Genomic DNA, 22,972 nt, shown 5'->3' on the forward strand with positions numbered 1-22,972 from the left:
CTAGAGAGATTTAAACTCCTGGGGGTGCTTCTAAAACTGTACCTGAAGATGATGGAGGATGAAAGTCCCCTACAGACAGCACCAGGAAAGTAGTCTCCCTCCTCCCCCCCCCCCCCCATCTTCTCTATTCACCAATCTTAAAGCATTGAGAGGCCCAGAGATACCAGGCCTGATTCTCCCTTGCTTAGCATCTTGCATAGTGACTTGCACATGTGTAGAGTGTGTGCAAAATGTTACCGAATCAAAATAGTTGTGTATTTAGCCCACTGTGCACAGGTGTAAATGTCTACAGGAGAAAAACAAGGGGGAGTTAAATCCATGGTTTTAACCCCATTCTCAAATATATTTGCAGACTGATGTAACAGGATAGCTGACTAACCTGCTATAACTAGCTGTGATATAGGATATCAATTGAGAATAAAGGTGGTGATAAATAACTTCCAGAGGTGCTTGATGCAAATTTAAATCTCACGTTCATATGCAGTGTTACTTTCCTCCCCCTTTAATTCTGTTGTTGTAGTCTCTCATTTAGCTGCAAGTTATATTTAATTTAATTATCTTCCTTAAAATAATACAATGGCTACCACCTGGTGCCAGAGGCCCAAAACAAATCCACACATAGTTACATGAAACCAAAATAATTTATTTCCATGAAAATATATTATTGACTATCATTCAAGAAAGAGACATTAACAGGAGTTGGATTGTGTGAGTACATAGGACATCAGTATTAACTATCAACAGACAGCTTTGCTTTGTGAGTTGCTAAGTGTTCAGAATTCTGCTATCATGTTACTCAAATGAAAAATCTCACATTTTCCCAAGACTGGATCCACTTGGTCCTGCTCATTTTAAGAGAATTCAGTACAAAATGTCCTGTTGTTGGTCTCTTAAATTGCTGGACTTGCTGCTTCTGCTCTTGTTGGTTTTATTATCCCTTATTTGCCTCTGGTTCTCAGTGTGGGACAGTCCACTTCTACTTCCGGCCCTCTTTGCACGTTGTGGTACTTCCATTATTCTGATCAGGTTGTTAGGATCCCTTCCCTTTAAAATCTTGGCCTACATTTTCAAAAGTGACTTTCAGCTTTGCGTGTCTCCATTTCTGGGTGCCCAACTTGAGAGATCACTGCTGGAAAAAGCTGAGCCCGTGTCTTCTAAAAACTCAGGCCCCTTTAAAGAGTCTCAAATTGGGCAGCCAAAAGTGAAGGCCCCCTCCCACCTCCCAAATTACTGGTCACTTTTTTGAAAAATCATTCTACTGCCCCATCTGTCTCTCTTCTTACTCTTTCTGTAGCTTCCACAGGCTGCTTGCTGTGCCAGCTTTGCTGTCAGGAAACTCTTCCATTAGCAAAGTTGAACAGGAATTCAGTCCAAGTTTCTGCCCTGAAAATAGTCTATTTGAATGCCTTTTTGATGGCACAGTCTGCAATTCCTTAGTATTATGTGCCCAGAATTTGGCATACATACTATCTTCCACAACTAAAGGAAGAGGTGCCCACAACTGTAGCTTTATTTTGTGTTTTTTGCTTTGTTTTCCTTTGACTTTTCCAGAAAAATAGGGTGTTCCTCAGAGTGGGGAACATTAGCGTGAAAACTGTATGTACTATCCATCATGTTTGGGAGACTTAAAATATTTTTGAAAATTCTAGCTGTGGAGTTGTTGTGGCTTTTTTGTGTGTGCATGTATGAGTTGTTCTTTTCTTTTTTTTCTTTTTTTTTTTCTTTTTTTGGTCTGTTTGCTGCATACCAGGCAATGTCCTGGCTGGTCTATTGAGACTTTCAGTTGTCTTCAGGGAGCTTTGCATGTGTAGCTGGAACAACAGACCTGCTTACATATCTAGTGGCTGGCATGTAGGGGGGGGAAAAATCTTAATACAGTATAACCAACAGCTAACAGGATTTTCTGTGCTAAGTATATACAGTCTATGAAAATAAAACTCAGTCTATTAGCATGTTTCACAGGATAAGATGGAGTGATTGAGTTATTCTTAAAAGCTCAGAGTTATCAGTATGAAAATGTCTAAATCCCGGGTGTCTTTCCCCACCCCCAGAGTGCTTTGGAAGGGATCCAGAAGATCTGGAAGCATTTCTCCTGCTTCCCATGTGCCCCATGCTCAGACTCCAGCATTTAGAGAGTCAAAAATACCAAATGCTATTCCCTCTGCTAAATGTGTATAGGGTATTTTTTTGTCAGTGATTCTTGTTTCTGTATGTATGGAAGTCATCAAACTGTGCACCTGGATTTTACTTTAAGATCTTGTTGATGGTGGTTGTTTCCTTCAAAGAAGGATAACTCTTCCTCATTAGTATGCTTTGGATTTTATGTTGCCGTATGAAAATGTAGGGATACGTGATTTTTACATATAAATATACAGAACATGATAGGGATAACATTATTGCCAGGCACAAGTCAGCAAGGCGCTGTCTAGCCACACTGCCAAAAGTGCAAATACAGCAAAGCCAACAGAACCATTTCCTCAGCCTCCTCTTTGGTCTCTCCAGTGTTGTATGATCTGCACTCAAACCTTCCACTCAAGACATTACAAACTACCCGTACTGAAGTTCCAGAAGAAAAGTCTTTCCGAGAAGGTTATTCTTCCCGAGCTACTGCCGCTGGAGTTTTATTTCCATTCTGAATTGTTAATTTAAAAGTACCAACTTGGTTTCACCTGCGTTTCGCTCTGGTTCAGTGCTCTCGCTCGAAGCCTCAGTTCCAGGCATTCTACAGTGGGTGGGTATGTTTTGAGTTCAAACTTGTTAGCAAACACGCTTGTAGACTTAAATAGCCACTTTAGGTCACCTGTTCCATATATACAAATGCCTCTGATGTAATGGCCTGCATAGGAAAGAGATGACAAGAGCAACATCAAATACATAGAGTGTTCTGTGGAAAAGAGATGAGTAAAATTCATCCTTGTGATAAATCTGTTAACGTCAGTGTAGTGAAGCCCATTTACACCAGATCTGAATTTGGTCAGAAGTGAATCGGGAAATACAATGGGGAATAATAACTGAGTGGTGGCATGAAGTTAAAAAATAGCTAATATAGGGTGCCCATCAAGCAAAACTTCCAAACAATGAGATCTATAAGCAGGGGTGAAAGTAGGCCGGTACAGCATACTGGTAAAAAGTGGCCACCGGTACCAGCCCGTACTCAGCTGACGTTAAAGCGCTGACGTGGCAAGCGCTTTAAGCAGGGTCCTTAAAGTGCTGCTGCGGCAAAGGACCCTGCTTAAAGCACTGCCAACATTGTTGCCCCTTTTGCTCCCCCGACCTCCTCCAGGCTGCCGACGAGGAGGACAAAAGGGGCAGCTGCCCTGAGGCCGCAGCGGCGGCCAGAGCCCTAGGCCCTTTAAATCACAGCTGGAGCCCTGGGCAGCATGGGCCAGGCAGTGCGGATGGGCTGGCTGGGGGACACTGACTGCCAGCCTCACCCCTTCCACCTGAGGCCCCACCCCTTCTGGGGGCTGGAGCCGGCCCCTGTACCAGTAAGTGCTTAATGTTATTTTCACCCCTGTCTATAAGAATGAAAACATCATCACCTAAGACATTTAAAACTAGCCCAAACAAACCACTACAGCTACATGGGAAAGAGCAATTTCACTCAGATGGGCCAAATGATTCCATCTCTAATTTCTATGATTCTAGGACTCAGGTTTTCCACCAAGTTACTCCAGTTTTAAACTGATGTAATTCCATTGATGTAAGTGGCACTACACTGGCACAAAACTATAGTGATCCAGTAGCTAATTAGGCCCACTGTCTTAATTTGCTAAATGGTAGATGCTCTGATATTAGGGTGACCAGACAGCAAATGTGAAAAATCAGGACATGGGTGGGGGATAATAGGAGCCTATATAAGAAAAAGATCCAAAAATCGGGACTGTCCCTATAAAATCGGGACATCTGGTCACCCTATCTGATATGTTCATTAGTTCATCTATGTAAGAGCCTGGAAGCTCAGCTCAGAAGTAGCATTTCTTGTAAGAAGGATTTCACTTTACTTTTTTTGTTTGTTTTGGTTTTACACCTGGGTGGCATTGATTCATATGGAAGTCAAGTGAATCACTCAGATATGTAGTATGTCTATGGACACATCTAAGCAGTTGCTGGAAGGTACAATTTGATCAAGCTAGGGTACTAAAAACAGAAGTGTAGCTGTAGCAATGCAAGCAGTGTGAGGGGCTAGCTGCCCAAATGTGTACAGAATGGTCCCAATGGGATTGTATTTGAGGCAGCTCGCCTGTCCTGCTGCTCATACTGCCATACCTTCACTTCTATTTTCATCATACTAACTTGATCAGTCTTACTGTGGGTACATCTATTCAAGCTAGAAATTAAACCTTCCATAGTAGATACTCCTTGTGACTCAGCCAGGGATAGAATCCTAGGACTCTGCAGTCTCCTTGCTCTACCATAAATCATAATCCCTGGCTCACCTAGTCTGAAGTACGGGATTTGGGCAAATGTATATGTATGTCGGGATTCTATAGTAATAACGAGCATTTTGCACTTCTGTAGCACCTTCCAACTTAAGATTGCACACAAATACTTGAGTTTAGTGAGTCTCATGCCTATGAATTACTGTATATACTCATTCATAAGCCGAATTTTTTTTTTAGTAAAAAGGGACGCACCAGAGAAGGGGGTTGGTTTATGAACGGGTATAGAAAGGGAGAGGTGGGACACAGCCCCTCCCCACAACAGAGGGAGCAAGGAGAGGCAGCTCAGCCAGAAGGGAAGAGGCGGGACCAGAGTCTCTCTGTTTCTGACCATGCTGCTCTCCCCCCAGCCTCCAAAGCAGCTGCAGTTCCGGGGCTGGCAGGCTGCAGCCCTGCCACTCGGCCCTGCCCCCTAGAGCATGCTGCGGCCATATCGCCAGGCCCAGCTCACCGGAGCAGGCTGCGGCCACGCTGCCCAGCCTGCCAGAGCAGCTCCAGCCAGGTCAGAGACGTCCTCCCCAGATACAGTGGGAAGGGATGGGATGGGGAGAGAGTGGGGGTCCCGAGCTAGGGGTGGGGTCATGTGGAGGGTGGTCACAGGGATTACTCCCCTGACTCCCAGCTTCTCCCCCCAAAAAACATTTCCCCACCAGTTGCTGTCCTGGCCCATCCGGGTAAGCAGCTGGTGCGCCAAGACACTTTGTTTACATAGGTTTACCGCCATGCTTGCGGATGCTCAAGGTAAACAACTCAACTCTGCCCACCACTGGCTTATCCTGATGACCCAGGAGCCAAGGTTTGCTGACCCCTGAATTATCGGGTCGGTTTATGAATGGATTATAAAAAACCTGTCATTTTCACTTATCTATCTTGGCGGCGGGGCGGGGCGGGGGGGGGGGGGGGTCGGCTTATAAACGAACTGGCTTATGATCGAGTATATACGAGTTAATGATGATCCCCATTTTACAAAGGAGAAAATCTCCATGCTTCAGGCTAAGTGACTTGCCCAAATTCACACAGGAAGTCTGTGGCAAAGTCCATGGTTGGGTCCCAGGTCTTATGAATCCTAGTCCAGTGGTTTAACCATCCATCCCTTTTTAGTGCTTGATTGTGCTTAGGCACTGGTCCATGCTGAGTTGGTTTGGAGCCACCCTCATAACCACACAAAGAGGTATAGTCCCTCCTAGAGTTACCAGCTGTATGAGGAAATGCAGTTCCTGCTACACCCCATAAGGGTCTCTGCTGGAGGAGGAGGACATGGCCCTGTTTCCTCCTCACCCATTTTGAAGTGGCTACTACTGTTAACCAAGAGCTCAGACTCCAGCACAGACTGCCGTGCTGGCCACACCTGCACAACAACTAAGAAGGGGGAGGCTCCTTGAACTTGTGACACTATGTAGGGATTGGCTACAAATTAGAAATTGGGATTATTTTACCTGGAGGAAAAAAGATTATAGCATAGATTTAAAGAAAGGGCTAAAAAATTCCTGAGAAGAATTGTATAGCTGCTCAATTACCAACAGAGCTGGCTGGGAATTTTCTGATGACACTTATTTTGTCAGAAACTGTTGATCTGTCAAATCCCAAACTTTCCATGGGAACGTACCAGTTTCAATGAAACTTTCATTGGGAAATGTTTATTGGGTGCAGGAAGGAATTTCTGGTGAGAGAGGGAGAAGGAAAAAAATCAAAACACCCCACTCCCCACCCACTGCAGAATAGCTCAGTGGTTATAGAACTCCCCTGGGCTATGGGAGACCCAGCGTCAAGTCCCTGCTCCATTGAATCTTTATTTATAAGCTCCAACAGGAAAAATGGTGAGACCCATTGCAGAATAGCCAATATCCTGCTGATGAGCACACTCACCTGGGGTGTGGGAGAATGGCAGAGCAGCATCTGAACTGAGGTTTCCCACATCCCAGGTGAGTGCTATAACCACTGGGTTATTCTGGGGTGCTGGTCTCTTTTGCTGCCTTTTTTTGCTTAACTTCAAAAAGTGTCAGCTTCATGCTGATGGGGGAACAGCAAAGCTTCTGAAATCTTAAATGTTTGCAGGACAGAAAAATCATTTCCCACCCAGTTCGAGTTCTCAGATTTCAGTGCAAGGAGAGGAAAAGTAAAGAATATACACATTACCATGACAACCTCCATGAAAGCTTTCCATATCGTTCCACTTGATAGCTCTCAGGTTACCTTCCCAGGATGCATTTGGCATGGAACCAGGGACATCTACAATTTGATAAGATGGAGAGAGAAATTAGTCTTTTTTTAGGTGGGGGGGCTGAGTTCAGGTTGGTTTGTTTAAGTCACTGCATAGCATCACTCTCCTCAGGGAGTTCTTACTGACTTGTATATCTTCTCAGCACTGACAACAGAATTAGGTTGAAATCGATGAAGGCTTCAGCGATTTCACTTCATAGTCCTGAAACAGAACTCTTTAAAAACAAAGATCTCCCGGTTATACGCCCTTTCAACAAGACATGTATTTGTGTGCTACCCTGCAGCCACCAAGAGAAATGGAATCCTTCCAAGGTGGTGTAGGGCAGCTCACTACAGGAGTAATGAAGAGGTTAAATCGCTTGTCTGGGCACAATCCACACCAACCCAGCACATCCGAGAGGTTTGGCAAGCCTGCAAAGGGAGGCTTCCAGGCCAGTCTGAGGTGGCACTCTGAAGGAGTAGGCCTGGAACTCGGAGTGCCTAACAAGAAGGGGATGCTAACTGGGGAAACTGCTTGAGAGCTCTGACCACCCAGGTCCTCCCAGAAAGGAGAGGGTTTGGTTCTTTTTTTTTTTTTTTTTAAATATAACCCTTTGCTTTCCAAAAGCTGTGGACTCTGCCTCTCGGGCATTGCGGGGAACATCCTGACTTATTTATTTGTCCTTCTTTCACCTCCTGCCCCTGTAAGTGGGAGAGACCCCAAAGCAGTAAGCTGTGCCCCAAACTCTGGGACAATTCCACAGTAATGCTGTAATACAAGGAGACAGCTCCCCCAAGACAAGAACAGTGCCTATCTTCTCCCCAACAGGGTGCAAGAGGTATTACCAGGGGCGGATCTAGGAATCCCGCCGCCCCAAGCAGGGCGGCGCGCCGCGGGGCGTGCTCTGGCGGCTCCAGGGGACCTCCTGCAGACGTGCCTGCGGAGGTTTCGCTGGTCCCGCGGCTCCGGTGGAGCATCCGCTGGGCATGCCTGCGGGAGGTCCACCCGAGCCGCGGGACCAGCGAACCCTCCCAGTCATGCATGCAGGAGGTCCACTGGTCCCGCGGCTCCGGTCGACCTCCCGCAGGCATGACTGCGGAAGGTCCGCGGGAGCCGGCTGCCGCCCTGCCGGCAAAATGCCGCCCCAAGCGCACGCTTGGCACGCTGGGGTCTGGAGCCGGCCCTGGGTATTACCCACAACACATAACAACACATAATACTTAGTGCTTGTATCTTAAAAAATGTTGTTTGGAGAGGTATATCTCCATATTATACTATCTCATAGAACTAGAAGGGACCTTGAAAATTCATATTGTCCAGTTCCCTGCCTTTACAGCAGGACCAAGTACTTTCCCTTACAGGTTTTTTGCCGATCCCTAAATGGCCCTCCTCAAGAATTGAGCTCACAACCCTGGGTTTAAGCAGGCTAATACTCAAACCACTGAGCTATCCAACTTTATCCCCATTTTCCAGCTGGCATACTGGGGGGGTACAGTGAATCAACTCAGACTGAGTACAAATGGGTGAACTGCCATTAAGGCAATTGAAGAGTATTTGCTTATGACACCTGAATTTGGCCCAGAGAGAATAAGTGATATGTTCATGCTACACATCTGTGTAAGAGCCTTCATCCTTCTTGACTGACTATTAACAATGAAGACCTATTATTAAGGCTGTTTTAGTCATGGGTATTTTTAGTAAAAGTCATGGACAGGTCACAGGTAATAAACAAAAATTCATGGCCCATGACCTGTCCAGGACTTTTACTATATATCCCTAACCAAAACTTGGACTGGGGGGCTGAGGGTGCTCTTGAGGGGGCAGGGGGAAGGCCAGTACTGCATATCCAACACTTCTTCCTTATGTCCTACTCATTTGAAAGAAATGAAAAGAATGAATGAAAACTGCTGCTGGAACATATGTGATAAAAGTAATAAACACAACAGTGACCACTACAGAGAGTGGATACTACCATGTGAGGGGGTATTTTTCCCCTGAACCTGAGACCTAGGTCATATGACTGAGGCCAGGAAATAAAGGTTGAGTTTCTTTTCGTATTCCTGTGCATCAGAGTCTTACTCCAATTAGATGGTCAATTTGATATTGAATAGGTTGTTTCAACAAGATAGTAAAAATCATCCCTTAAAATATTCTTGTTCTCAGAATGTGGCAGAAATAGCAAAGAATCAGTGGCCTAAATACAATGTTCCCACATGACCCTGTACAAACTCCAGATTTTGTCTCTTCAAATATACGAGACCTGATTTGTTGTCTGGCACCCAAGCAGCTTTGTCGACTTCCTTTAATCCACAATAGTCAGTTTGCCACCTGATGTACAATCATCTTCAGCTAGGAAAATGAAGTTGCACTGTCACGGTACAGTTAATCCCCACTGATCCTGATCTGGTGACTCAGTTACAATTAGCAATCCTAGCTCTGAAGGGTTCAGGGAGGACTACACAGAAATGGGAGAGAACTCAGTGAGGAGCAAGGAGAGTTCCCTCCCTCTCTCTGTGAAGGAAGGCTTGAGAGAACCACAGATAGCAAGGCAGGTTCCTGTGAGAGGCCCTGAGTTAGGGCTTGTAAGAAGCAGGGAGGTCCCCAAAGAAGCTACCAGAGTCCCTGGGGAGGGGAAGCAGTGGGGAAACCTGCTAGGAAAAATTGCCCCTAAGGAAAAGCCTGGGAGACAGTGCTCAGCCAAAGGAGAAAAGAAGGAACTGTGCAGTCAGAATAGGGATGAAGAGCAGGGGACTTCAAAGTAGCTCAAGAGGTGCAGAAGGATCTTCTGTTTGGATATTGGTATGGATTCTTTAGCTGGACTTTAGTTACCTTGAGAGGGAACAGAACTGGAAAGAGGTGGAGGGCTGGGCCATGGAAAACGTAGCCAGAGAGATGTCATCACAGGGCCAAAGAAGTTGTCAGTGGGGTCTGGGAGATGAAGAACCATACTCTGACCGCAGGGAGCAATAGAGAAGTGAGTGAAACCCTTTGCAGGCACCAAGTGCTGTGCTGAACACTCTAGGATTCTTTCCTAGTCAACTCTTGAAGAACTTTTCTGTTCTTTGTGGGGGAGGCACTGGAGGACCATCAGCAAATGAGCTTGTTTTCTCAGTGCAAAATAGGTGCATTCCAGGCATAGTTAAAGCAGAGCTAGCCTCTAACCCACAGCCCCAGCTGGGTCAGGCTTAAAGCACTTCCAAACCTGGGTTGGAGGTTTTTGTGTGTGGATGGTAGAGGAGTTAAAGCTGATGCCTGGGTTACCCCTGCTGTGTAGACTTATGCTTAAGCAGCATCTTGCATCCAAGGATGTCTAAGTGCTCTGCAATTGAGTTTTATGGCAGGTTTACACACATTCCATAAGTGTATAACTGACATCCTTAAGATCACAAAGTGACTCAATGGCAGAACCAGGAATAGAAATAGAAATACTTGTGCCCACTGCTCTAACCACTATACACACTTTTTATTTATTTGTGGAGGCCCAACATGTCTGCTGAGAAGCACATAAATAGACAAACCGATCTCACCTCAGAGTGAAGGTGAAAGCAAGGATAAAAAGTATTAATCGCAGTTAACTCACATGATTAACTAAAAAAAAAAATTGTGATTAATCGCAGTTTTAATTGCACTGTTAAACACTAGAATACCAATTGAAATTTATTAAATATTTTGGATGTTTTTCTACATTTTCATATACAGTGTGTTGTAATTGAAATAGGTGTATATTTTTATTACAAATATTTGCACTGTAAAAATGATAAAAGAAATAGTATTTTTCAATTCACCTTATACAAGTACTGTAGTGAAATATCTTTTTTGTGAAAATGCAACTTACAAATGTAGATTTTTTTTGTTACATAACTACAATCAAAAACAGAATATAAAATTGTAGCGCTTACAAGTCCACTCAGTCCTACTTCTTGTTCAGCCAATCACTAAGACAAACAAGTTCATTTACATTTACAGGAGATAATGCTGCCCTCTTCTTATTTATGGTGTCACCAGAAAGTGAGAACAGGCATTTGCATGGCACTTTTGTAGCAGGCATTGCAAGGTATTTATGTGCCAGATATGCTAAACATTCATATGCCCCATCACGCTTCAGCCACCATTCCAGAGGACATGCTTCCATGCTGGTGATGCTTGTTAAAAAAAAATGCATTACTTAAAATATGACTGAACTCCTTGGGGGAGAATTGTATGTCCCCTGCTCTATTTTACCCACATTCTGCCATATATTTCATGTTATAGCAGTCTTGGATGATGACCCAGCACATGTTCATTTTAAGAACATTTTCACTGCAGATTTGACAAAACGCAAAGAAGATTTAAGAATCTGAAGTGCCTTCCAAAATCTGAGAGGGACAAGGTGTGGTGCATGCTTTCAGAAGTCTTAAAAGAGCAACGCTCCGATGCGGAAACTACAGAATCCGAACCACCAAAAACAGTGCCATGCGAACACCTGTTCTCACTTTCAGGTGGCGTTGTAAACAAGAAGCAGGCAGCATTATCTCTGCAAATGTAAACAAACTTGTCTTAGAGATTGGCTGAGCAAGAAGTAGGACTGAACTTGCAGGTTCTAAAATTTTACATTGTTTTAGTTTTGAATGCAGTTTTTTTGTACATAATTCTACATTTGTAAGTACAACTTTTATGATAGAGATTGCATTATAGTACTTGTATTAGATAAATTGCAAAATACTATTTCCTTTGAGGTTTTTTTACAGTGCAAATACTTGTAATCAAAAATAAATATAAAGTGAGTACTGTACACTTTTTATTCTGTGTTGTAATTGAAATCAATATATTTGAAAATGTAGAAAACATCCAAAAATATTTAAATAAATAGTATTCTATTATTGTTTAACAGTGTGATTAATCAGGCCATTAATCGCGAATAATTTTTTTAATCGCTTGACAGCCCTAATAAAAAGACATGACCCAATAGAGCATTAATTTGGCTTTATGATTTTAATAGTACTTTATATTTTTATCCTTCTTCCTGCAGATGGGGAAAGTGACGCACAAGCAAGATAAGTGATTTCTTCCAGGTCACATAGACAAATCAGGAATCGAGCCAAGGGATCAGATTCTTAGCTAGTCTAAACTAGCTGGGTATCTGGCCCAGAAGCTCCATACTCTCAATTTTTGGCTGTAACTACTAAATGATTTTGGCTTTGTTTATGTAGCTAAACTTCTTAGTTGCTTAAATCTTCTTACACAGCAAGCTTGATTTAACAAACGGTTTGCAAAGTTTATACTAGAAATGGGCCCAAACTGTAACAGTTATTCTGAATCTCCCTGAGCCTGAGGGGAAGTTTGGATTTTATTCCAGCAGTTTGGGTAGCAGTCCTTTCCATGACCGATTAGTCCAGGATAGTTCTTTTAGAGACCAGTGTGGTAACACTAAGCAGAAAAAGCTGTGATTGGTTATGGAGCTGAACATCCTGACAGCTTAAAGGGACCAGTGGCCTCAGTGAAGAAAGCCATATGTATTAATTACAACCAAGTCCTGTCTCCTCTCCTCAGATGAATCTAGAGCTACAGCTCTAGAGCCAACCTTCATGACTCAGGCCAATCTCTGGTCTAGATTAGTACACACTGTAGGAAGAAAGCTACAATAATTCAAGTGAATGATAATTTACAGAGTTGGTCAACAAATTATAATTAGCCCCCCTTTTTTAATCAAAACTCTGAAACTTAGCATTCAAACAGCTCTATAGTTATTTGAAAAAAATGGGGGAAAGATCGTGGAACTTTTTTTTTTTTTTAAATCCTTTTTTGAGGGGAGGAGGTGTCAAATAAATCAAGTTTGAACTTTTTGACTGGCTGAGTTGGCTCTGTAAACTGTAAAATAAATGCACATGGTGGGACTGTTTCTCATTCTGCATTTTACACTTCTTTAATTCCCTTGACCTCAGTGCAGGTACTCATCGTTAACAAGCAAGGCCAGAATCAGGCCTGATGCTTGAGTATGTATAAAAAGCACAGCAGCATTAGTTTGGAGCTGAAGGACCCATGCAAAGAAACAAGACACAAAACTCAAGAGGGTGACTGCTGCTAACTTATTGATCTCAAGTGACAAAAGTATTCTTAAACAGGGTTCCAAACATTTGGATGCTGAACAACCCCTATATCATACGTTGTATGTGTTGTATGTATGATTTACCAGTTGAAAGCTCATGATATGTAGATGTCAAAGTTGCCACTGGTTTTATACGGTGATCAAATGGTCCAGCCAGCTGTTATGACTAAAAGTAGTTGTTTACTTTACACTAGCCTGCGTATGTGGTTCTTTAGCAACCAGAGGGAGGAAAATGGGGGTCAGTAAGTGCAGTTTCCTGTGGAGTCCTGTTGCACTTCCTCCCCTCGTGGAAAGGAAATCATATCCTCTTACTAAAAGCTGATAGTAACTATACCTGCCAACATTTGTAAGCTGTAATGAGGAGCTTTACAAGAAATAGTGGAAAGCCTTTAAATTCCATTGGACTAAGTATTTTTGGAGGGATGTGATGGCAGAAAGTTTAAAAAAAAATCAACATTTAAGTATAGATGCTTTCTTTTAACTACAGCTGGCTGGAAAGTATTCAATAATGACTCTTAACCCCACACCAAAGAAGTGGAATGGTACAATTGCAAAATCACTGGAACTCTGCTATAAACAAAAATATGGACTATGACGTGACAGCAGAATAGCCAGAGCTCACTTAGGATTTATGAAATACACCCCCTTGTATGCTGGCCTTGCAGCAGATAAAATAAGATGGAAAAAAAGATGGTTCTATCCTTGTTTACAAAGATTCAGGAGTGCACAGAAGAAGCCACCTGCTATGTGAAAGGGTCAGCCATAACTCGGGGAGGGAGAACAGGGACTGCAGTAGGAGACAAAGAAGTGGGTGGCTGGTGACAATGTGTGTATGAGGGTGGAGGGAGGGGCATAGCTTTGTACCCCTTTCCCATGGGCTAGCAGAGCTGTCTGCTGTATGGAGATAGCACACACTGGGCTAAAGCTGGGTGAGCTCCGCCCTCTAGCATGCATTCCCTGAGACCACTTGAGAAAGATTCTGGTTGAGTCAGTCAGGATTCCTGATGCTAAGCAGCCCAGTCTCTCCCCCTCCAATGTTGTCAGTGACTCAAAGACAAAATCTGGACCAAAATAAAAATGTAACCAATAGGAACACTTCTTGGACAAAAAATCAATTAGCAATTCCTTAGCTAGCAAGAAATCCTAGTCAGATGGGGTGGGGGAAGAGAGTGCACCAAGACAACTCCACTTGGAAACTATCTACCTTTCAGTTTTTGTTAGTTTAGGCTTCTTGGGCCAAGCATTCTCTAATCCAAGATTTCCCCAAAAGGAATCTACTTAGTCCAATGGTGTTGGCATTTTTCGGACAAGTTGCTTTCTCCATAACTGGGGCAATGGTGAACTCATAGTATTGGGTCAGGTCAGGACTTGAATGGGGAGACCTCTCGGAAAAAAATTGTAGGTATAGAAAGTGACGATGGTATTTCAGTAGATGTCATTCGTCTCTCAGATCAGTACTGGACGAATGATTCAGCAATGCTAGGGAGCACTGTGAAGTTGCAGGTGCCATATTTTGGAGAACACATAAAACCAAGATTCTGACCAGGAGATCCCTGGAGCTATAAGAAATGGTACAGTGTAGTCCTGCCATCATGATATTCTTCACTTCCTGTCCTGAAGTACTGCTGTAAGGCCACCTCAGATATGGCTGAATATAAATTGTAGAGGGAAAAGGGGAGGGTGTGTATGCATATCTGTCTTTTTATATGTCTGCCTGTCTTGCCTGGTCTTTACTGGACACTCAGCTCATGGGGGTCAGTGCTAATATCAACCATGTTACAAAAGCATTTGGTATCTAAACAGACAGGACTAACTTGGTTCTTCCTAATAAGGTTCAGAGCCTCTCACATATAAGCTCTGGACAGGAAATCTCAGAAGAACTGGTTCTCCATTATATTTCTAGCAATTCTGCATTCCAGCCAAGTTAAAAATACAGTGAAAATAGAGAACATACTTTTTTCTGTGGCATTTTGATTGAAATAGACATGCAGTAAGCAGAAGATGCAGATATAAGAAAGAGAAGTTAACTTAGAGCAGTGGTTCTCAACCAGGGGTATACATACCCTGGGGCTTACGCAGAGGTCTTCTGTGGGTACATCAACTCATCTAGATATTTTCCTAGTTTTCAACAGGCTACATAAAAAACACTAGCAAAGTCAGTACAAATTAAAATTTCATACAGACAATGACTTGTTTATACTGCTCTATATATTGAAATATAGGGTACAATATTTATATTCCAATTGATTTATTTTATAATGATATGGTAAAATGAGACAGTAAGCAATTTTTCAGCAGTAGCCTGCGGTAACACTTTTGTATTTTTATGTCTGATTTTTGTAATCAAGTAGTTTTTAAGTGAAGTGAAACTTGGAGTATTCAAGACAAATCAGACTCCTGAAATGCGCACAGTAGTCTGGAAAGGTTGAGAGACACTGGCTTAGAGGTTCAAATTCAGCTTGAGGGATGGAAATTCATGTCCGTTCTTATCGTACCCAAACTGGCTTTCCTGTTCCTACAGGTTACTGAGGATTTACTGCTGCATTAACTGAAATTATACCCACTCTGACAGCATGGGTGGTAATTTTACAACTATAGGGCCAGATCTTCACCTGGTTTAAATCAGCATGGATCCATTGACTCCAATGGACTAGGCTGAGATTTTGGCCCAGAGTTAATAGAATTTCCTCCCATTGTTTCTCCTTCCTCTTTTCCCTGCATCAAGCATAAACCACTTGATTTTTCTTTTAAGGCATATACCCACCCCATCTATCATGTCTTAGATGCTATAAAGCCATCAGCCTCCACTTCCACTTCACTGACAATACCAGTCTCTTTTCCTATTTGTCAGATTTCAGATTCTCCCCCATTACATCCATTATACATGGAAGGAGCTCGGGTTAATGAAATATGCAAAAACTCTACACTGTGTTCTTTCCGATCCCTCCTTAAAGCCCATTTATGCTGCGTTGTCGAGGAAAAGTGTGTCTGCATCTTAGTAGGCTTGATCTTTTTATAATTCGTGCATTAAAAGGTTGATGACAGTGGTGAGCCTACTGTGGGAAAACAGCATGATAAATGCAGAGGACAAAGCTTAATGGGAAGCAGTAGCTACTGATGAGTAGATGATGGAGGAGGAATGAGATAATAGATCAGATCGGTGGTCCCCAACCTTTTCCGTGGGGTGGGCGCCGGACGACTAGCCGCTGAGGACCGTGGCCGCTGGACAAGCAGCCGCCAAAATGCTGCTGAGCCGCCAGTGAAATTCGGCTGGATTTCGGCAGTAGCGCTTCTTGACATTGCCGCTTCTCAGCAGCATTTTGGCAGCTGCCTGTCCGGCAGCCAGCAGGCGGGTGCACATGGATGCCCTGGTGGGCGCCATGAAACCTGTGGGCACCACGTTGGGGACCCCTGGATCAGATAAAGTGAAGGGCAACTGCAGACTCAGTGGTCACTGCAGAAAATGTGGTGGTTATTCTGTGATGAATCTTAGTCACGGGTGCCACCGCATTGCGTGTACACTAAGCAGAACTAGGTGTTAGTATTGTTGTGACAACAACAAAAATGTCGGATGGGGGTGCATACAGCCCAGGGAAAAAAGGAAGGGGTCAGATGTTAAGAAATGTGTGAATGTTTGGGGCCAACTTTTCTAATGATGTAAATTGTGGCAGCGCCATTTAATTTCAGTGGCACGATACCAATTTACACCAGCAGAATATTTGGCCCTTTATATGGTTCTGCTGAAGAAGTCTCAGATCGTTCCCATTTGTGGCATTGCAAGATGCAATGATATTATTCCCCTCACAATGAGATGGATTTCCCGTGACAGTCAACAGGCTTTCTTCCCCAACTCACACAGCTACAATCCAGAGAGAACTACAGGGGAATTTATGGCCTGAGCCTGATAGGGGCAAAGAGGTGAATTCATGAGGATTTACGGGTACCAAGTTCCTCTCAGGATTAAGCCGTTAGTCCTACTAGTTACTGAAGGATAATGTGCTGGTCTAATCTGATTTAGATACATTTGGGGAGATTATTTTTGAACAACGGAAAGGTGGCCTTGGGCACTCAGTTTCAGAATGTTTGCTTTGTTAATGGAATGGACAATACAATGGTTACTGGAACCAGCCAATTGAAGAGTAGATTCCCCTCTTGCATACACTGATATATATCAGGAGTAATGCCTCTGAAGGCAATGGAGATGTCCCAGTGTAAGCGAGAGGAGACTCAGAATAGCATGATATGAACTGTAATGGCCACAAATAATTCCAACTCTTCTGAATGTAGATTTAATCCCAAAGCAGGAATTATGGAAGTCCCTATGGCTGACACCTCTGAGCTGGTCACATGGGCTGCGCTGCATATCCTATGATCATCCAAAAACCCTTTTAGTGATCTAACAGTGGTGGAAAATTCAATGAATGAAGAAACATATTAAAGCATTTTAAAATGGCATTCCCACAGTGCCCCAGAAGTTGGCAACCAGTTTATCAAATTTCCAACATTTTCCAAGGGGGACATCAACCTCCCCTCCCCCCAAGACCCACAAAGAGGCTGGGAGTCACTAATTCTCGCTTCTCAAAAACACCATCTCCTAATCATTTCCTGGAGATGTTTCCTGAAGATGTTCACAGATAACTGTAATGTATGTTTTCATTTATATACATGCTGAGGGTCTGAGCTTAAATGCAGTGAAATCAATGGGATTCTTTCTGTTGGTCCAAGCTTCTATAGCTTAAGTCATGTCTACATTAGAGAGCTTACAGCAGCAAATCTGTACCAATGCAGCTGCTGCTTTATGCCCATGGGACTGCTGTTGACATAATCAAACCACCCCCCACAAGAGGCGGTAGTTATGTTGGCAAGAGAGCTTCTCCTGCTGACATAGCACTGTCCACACTGGTGCTTCTGTCAGTGTAACTTATGTTGCTCAGTGGGGTGTGTTTTTTCACACCCTGAGCGACATAAGTTATACCAGCAAAAGTGGTAATGTACACATAGCCTTATTTATGGTACTTTTTGAGTCTCACTTTTAAAAGCGACTGTCACAGCTAACTTATGCCTGAAATGCACTTTCATTACTGTCTAAATTTGGTTTATTAGTTTTAATCTTGAACTTCTGAAATTCATTTTGTTGCATGAAATTAAATACATTGTCCCCAGTGAACATTGCCGGTGCACAATGACCCCAGGAATCCTTGCGAAACTGCCAAGGAAGGTACTGCTTGGCAATAATTCAGAATTTGTTCTAGCTGCTTTGAATTATTCATCTTCACAAAAATAAAGAGCAAATAGTTCTTTTTCTAAGTTATTCATGAAGTAAAAAACTCTCACTCAACAATGAAGAAAATCGAAAGCCACAGGAAGTCTGTGTCAGTCCCTCCCTGCCAAGCCTGAATGGATGCCACAGATCCCTTGCTACAAAGTCCAAACAACATCCTATGGAAAAATTACTTGATTAAATAGCATCCAGATTTCTCCCCAGCACCACCCAACTGCATACTTTATTGCACAAATTCACTATTTATTTATTTATTTCAAATGTAGGAAGTGTCCCTAAGGACACTTTCTACACCTGTATTTGTATTTAAAATTTACAATTAAGAGTGAAGGATAGTTCAGGTTCTGGGACGAGTGACCTGCTCTAATAATGCCTAGCTCTTTTCATCCACTGATCTCAAAACACTTCACAAAGGAGCTTTGTATCACTTTACATCTGTTTAGGGTTTGATCTTGCACTACTGAGGTCAATAGGAGGTTTGTCATTGAAACAAATGGAAGCACAAACAGGCTCTCAAGCAATAATGTAAGTAGATTTTTACCTCCTAAAATATGGTGACAAGAGTATTCTTTGACCTCTTTGTTCTCCTTTCTCTGTAAGGTGGAGGAAGTCTTTGGGATCCCTACTTTCTTCCCTTTTATTCCCATGCATGTGCGGGTGGGGAAGAGGTGTACTGAAAGGGATTGGATTGGCATGATGGGGGATACTATGAAAAAGAAAGTCTTTATGGCATGTAAATGTATATATCTATTGTGTTATTGGAGTTGCTTTTATTTGTGATAGGGTCTGTTTTTATTGATCCTGAAAGTGCAGAGAGCCATGGGCAAGCAATTGAAATATAAACTGAAGGAATGAATAAAGGCCCTGTGGGTAGGTGACCTGTCTTTCCAGTAAGATGTGGCTTTCTCTATATCCCATCAGTGCCCGTCCTACGTCAGAGGTATGAGGCACTCCTTTCCCCTAGGCAATGAGTCTCCTGCCTATGCATTGCTCTTAACCCGGAATAGTCCTGAAGGGGTGGAGTGGCTCAGGGAATGAAGCTTGAGAATGGAAGGCATGAACTCAATTCTGAGCTTGGATCACACCCACATAATAGTGTGTTGTGCTGTCACCTATCAGCCAGGCTGTTCTCTTTGGTTTCTTTTTTCATTGAAATTTGGATGATAAAAATACACATCTTGCAATGCTAACTAGTTGCATTTGCATTACTCAGGATTCATGCTGTTCTTTCACATCCTTGTATGACCCCAGGTGCTCTTGAGCCAGCCATGGTACATGTGCATGCAAAAATGGAGGCTGATTTGACATGATATGTACATGGCATGAGCCTGCATATCTACATTCAGCTGTCTCTTCAGATCACAGAGATGCTGCACTGACGGAGGCTGATGTGCTTTGAATTTCAAACCATATATAGTCTAAGATCAAACTTCCTCATGCTGTAAAAACAAGCAGGCAACAGATTGATCTGTGCTGAACAGTCTTTTGCAGCTGTCTTTACTAGGTTATTTGCATGGTGTTAGGTGTATTTAACATATGATCAGATCACTTCTTTGCACATAGGGAGTATTTATATTTTACTGTTTATATTAATTTTAAAAGTAAGCATGCAGTAATTACTGTGCAATGAAGCTGATTGTCTTTTCTCCTTTTATCTAATCCAATAGGAAAATGAGTTGGAATAAATCTCATTGCCAGAACTACTGTACATGTCATTCCTAGACAGGGGACTCATCCTTAAACCTTAGACCCACTGACATCAGTGGGAGCTTTTTGTCTGAATAAGGCCTGCAAGCTTTGGGGCCAGACACTTAAATATGTAGAATTACCTCTGGATGGCTGTGTGCAGAGTGAGACAAATCTAGATCCTCACCTTCACAGACAGTGGTCAGTATCGCTGTCAGCAGAATTGAAGCAATATTCCTGCTCAAGATAGATTTGGGGTGCACAAAACTTCTTGAGCAGCTTCCAGCATGGCAATGTGCTGGAGTCATGTAGACGTGGGACCAGGAGGATATTGTAGAAAGAAAGGGCTGAATCAGAGGATTTTCCCCCTGCGGGGATCAGACTTCTACTTCTCTTTCACCCAGCAAAGTGTACTAGATCTGCAGAGGGTTAAAACTGTGGCTTTTCTGCCAGCACAGGTATGCTTTCTATAATCACCACTAGTGCTGGACACTGTGTCCCTAGATTTGGCCCCATATGGGTTTGTGGTTGAAGCATCTCAGTTCCCAAAGGACAAAGATTTAATCCAGAGGCCAGAAAGGCAATCCCTAAACAAGTATTAAAGTCAAGTGACACAAGGAATAATGTTGAGATTTGAATGATAGCCACATCCTTAGCTGGTGTCACTCAAAGTCAATAGAACCCCACCAATATGCACTAGTTGAAGTTCTGGCCCATTATAACTTTAAGTGCTCTGAAAAATGTCCTTGCTACAACAGTGCTAGCTCTGGGGTGCCCAACATTAAGGTCAAGTCTAAATAATCCTCAGTATCACAGTGATGCTTGCTAAATATGAAGACCAACAAACAGACCACAGACCTGTAATTTTACCATTCCCTCTGGGGTATGTTTTTTTAACAAGAATTCATTGTTAGTTAGAGGAAGTCACCTTGCATGATAGATGGGATTCTAAATCTACAGGACTTTGCTATGGGAATAATGTGTGTGTGTAAATATGAGTAAAGAAGGCAACGTGACCTAGTCGATAAAGCGCTGAACTTGGGGGGGTGACTCAGCAATCGCGTCATTTCTCTATGCTTCCGCTTCCCTATCAATAAAATTGAGATAATGATATTTAACTCGTGTAAAGTGCTTTGAAATCTACAAATGACAAGCGTCCTATAGGAGCTTGGTATGAAAGGACTGAATGAAATCGGGCATACTGGTCAGCCCCATGTGATTATCCTTGGGCAGTGCCATCCGTTTATGGCTTCATTTTTCTCATCTTTGCAAGGATAGACGGAATATAGGTTTCCATAGAACAAGAGCATCCTGAACGTTGACCTAAAGCAAATATAAAGGTATATAGCACAGAAATCAGTTGTTTCCTTTCCTCTCTGTCTTTCCTAGCTCAGCAGGGCGCAAGCCAGCTCCTCCTATACACACGAATGAGTAATGAAATCATGCTACGTACCTGGTATCCGATTGAGTGTTACCCAGAAGTGTTCATCTGGACTGTAGCTGTCCTTGGACCACTCCAATAAATCAATGGCACGTTTATCATTGAGAATGAACTCGACAAATGGCTTTGTGACCGCGATATAAGCAGAGCCAAAGTAGACGGTCAGATTGTGTGGTGGGGACTGTTTCAACACATTGGTCTTTTTCATGTAAGAGGAGTCCGTCCCTATGTGCTCCTTATGGATATATTTGGTTCTTGAAATCACATGGGCAGGAGGCAGCACCCCAGGAGTGATATTTTTACCCTTATAGCTCTTCAGGTGCTGAACTATTTCCTTGTTGGTTTTCAAGGGGAAATCTTGTCCACACGCGTTGACCAGATACTTCCACCGAACTCCTGATTCCAGCAGGTCTTTCATGCAGTTCAAATCCGCCTGAAGTCTGGATATTCCAGCATAAATGACTGGCTCGTTTTTTGAGGCAAGAAACGCATTGGGGAAACAGTTCAACAATGTCTCCACGTCTTGCTTAAACTGAGCCGTTGCCTTCTCATCCACGTGGACACAGTAAACATTTTGGGGCATATAAATAGTCCTGAAGAGCCTCTCAAACGTATCAAATTCTTTATGCAGAGTTATGATATAAGCCAAAGGAAAGGAAGCTTCTTCTGCAGAGAGAGGGCTCGTTATATAGTGATTGTGCATTAAGTACTCACTGCAGGCAAAACTCCCTCGAGAGGTTTGCAGGAGGTTTCCCCAAACAAAAGCTTTCTCCTGTTCGATTAATGCATCACAGGCTCGACTCAGCAGGTCGCTTTCGTGGGACATCGTTTGCCGGGGATATTTTTTTGACCGGTGCAACTCACCCTTGTGCAGCACAACGAAAACCATCGCGCCCAGGAGAGGAATGGCCAGGAGGTAACGCCTCTGCGGGCGCATTGTCGGTGGGTTTATTTCCCTCTGGAGTGACTGCCGGAAGCACAAAGCCCCCCACAACTCATCAAGTTATTCAGCCAGGCGGAAAAATCTCCCGTTGCCCACAAGTGTCCCGGGAGATCCGACCAGGATGATGTCTGTTGTGCAGTCCGTTGCCAGAGTGTTGGTTTCTGTTCCGTCCCCTCTCTGAACAGGCGCTAATGCGCCCGCCACCGGCGCACACACCCGCTTTGTTCCGCTTCCCCTTCTTCTTCAGCTGGCTCCCAGCAAGTGGCTTGGCTCCGCCGCCTGCCCGCTCTCTATTTGCATATGAAAGCACCTCAGGCCCGGTCCTGGCGTGATAGGACTCTCTGATTGGATCTGTTTCACCTCCGGCTCCCACTCCCTCGGAGCGAGCTATTCGCTCTAATGGCGAGCTCGCCTGCTTTGCCCGGAGCCCTGTTGGTTCCGCCCAGCCCTCTGGTAGCTCTTAGCATATGAAAGAACAACGAACCTTGCGAGGCTGGTTCATTGTGTCTGCTCCTCGGGAGCCCCGGCCCCCCTGTGACAGCCTCAGACCCTCATTAAGGGTGGAATGCTGCTCCCACGGAACTGAACAGGGCTCCTAATGAACTCTTCATTCTTTCTGTTCATTACTGTTGCCACTTTTCTGAGTAGCAGCAGATTTAGGGGATTTGCAGAGGGTCACTTTCCCACCGGGAGAGAAACTGGGGAGCTAGACTCAGGGTATTACCTAATGTAAATTATTTATTTACAAAATCTAGTTTATCCTGAATCAGGATGTTCAAACCTGCCCTCCAGCAATTTCACTTGCAAAAGGCACCGATGCAGTTGAGGTAACTAGCCCCTTACAGCATATCTTGGGCCAGGTCCCCACTGTTTAACCCTTTCTATAAAGAGTTT

General features: G+C 43.5%; 1 protein-coding gene across 2 annotated transcripts; it reads right to left on the reverse strand.

Moving 5' to 3' along the window:
- Positions 1 to 821: 821 nt before the first annotated feature.
- On the reverse strand, positions 822 to 22,410 carry GCNT2 (glucosaminyl (N-acetyl) transferase 2 (I blood group)). 2 transcript variants are annotated; one of them, XM_045007255.1, is made up of 3 exons: positions 21,148 to 22,410; positions 6,579 to 6,671; positions 822 to 2,836 (listed from the first exon to the last, which is right to left on the reverse strand). In XM_045007255.1, the coding sequence occupies exons 1-3, from the start codon at positions 22,070 to 22,072 to the stop codon at positions 2,646 to 2,648; spliced, it is 1,209 nt and encodes a 402-aa protein (XP_044863190.1). In that variant the 5' UTR covers positions 22,073 to 22,410; the 3' UTR covers positions 822 to 2,645. The 2 variants fall into 2 exon arrangements, with proteins under 2 accessions (XP_044863190.1, XP_044863191.1); XM_045007256.1 differs by lacking the exons at positions 822 to 2,836; positions 6,579 to 6,671 and adding an exon at positions 14,194 to 14,286.
- Positions 22,411 to 22,972: the final 562 nt, after the last annotated feature.

Source organism: Mauremys mutica, chromosome 2 (genome assembly GCF_020497125.1).
Source record: "Mauremys mutica isolate MM-2020 ecotype Southern chromosome 2, ASM2049712v1, whole genome shotgun sequence".
NCBI lineage: Eukaryota > Metazoa > Chordata > Testudines > Geoemydidae > Mauremys > Mauremys mutica.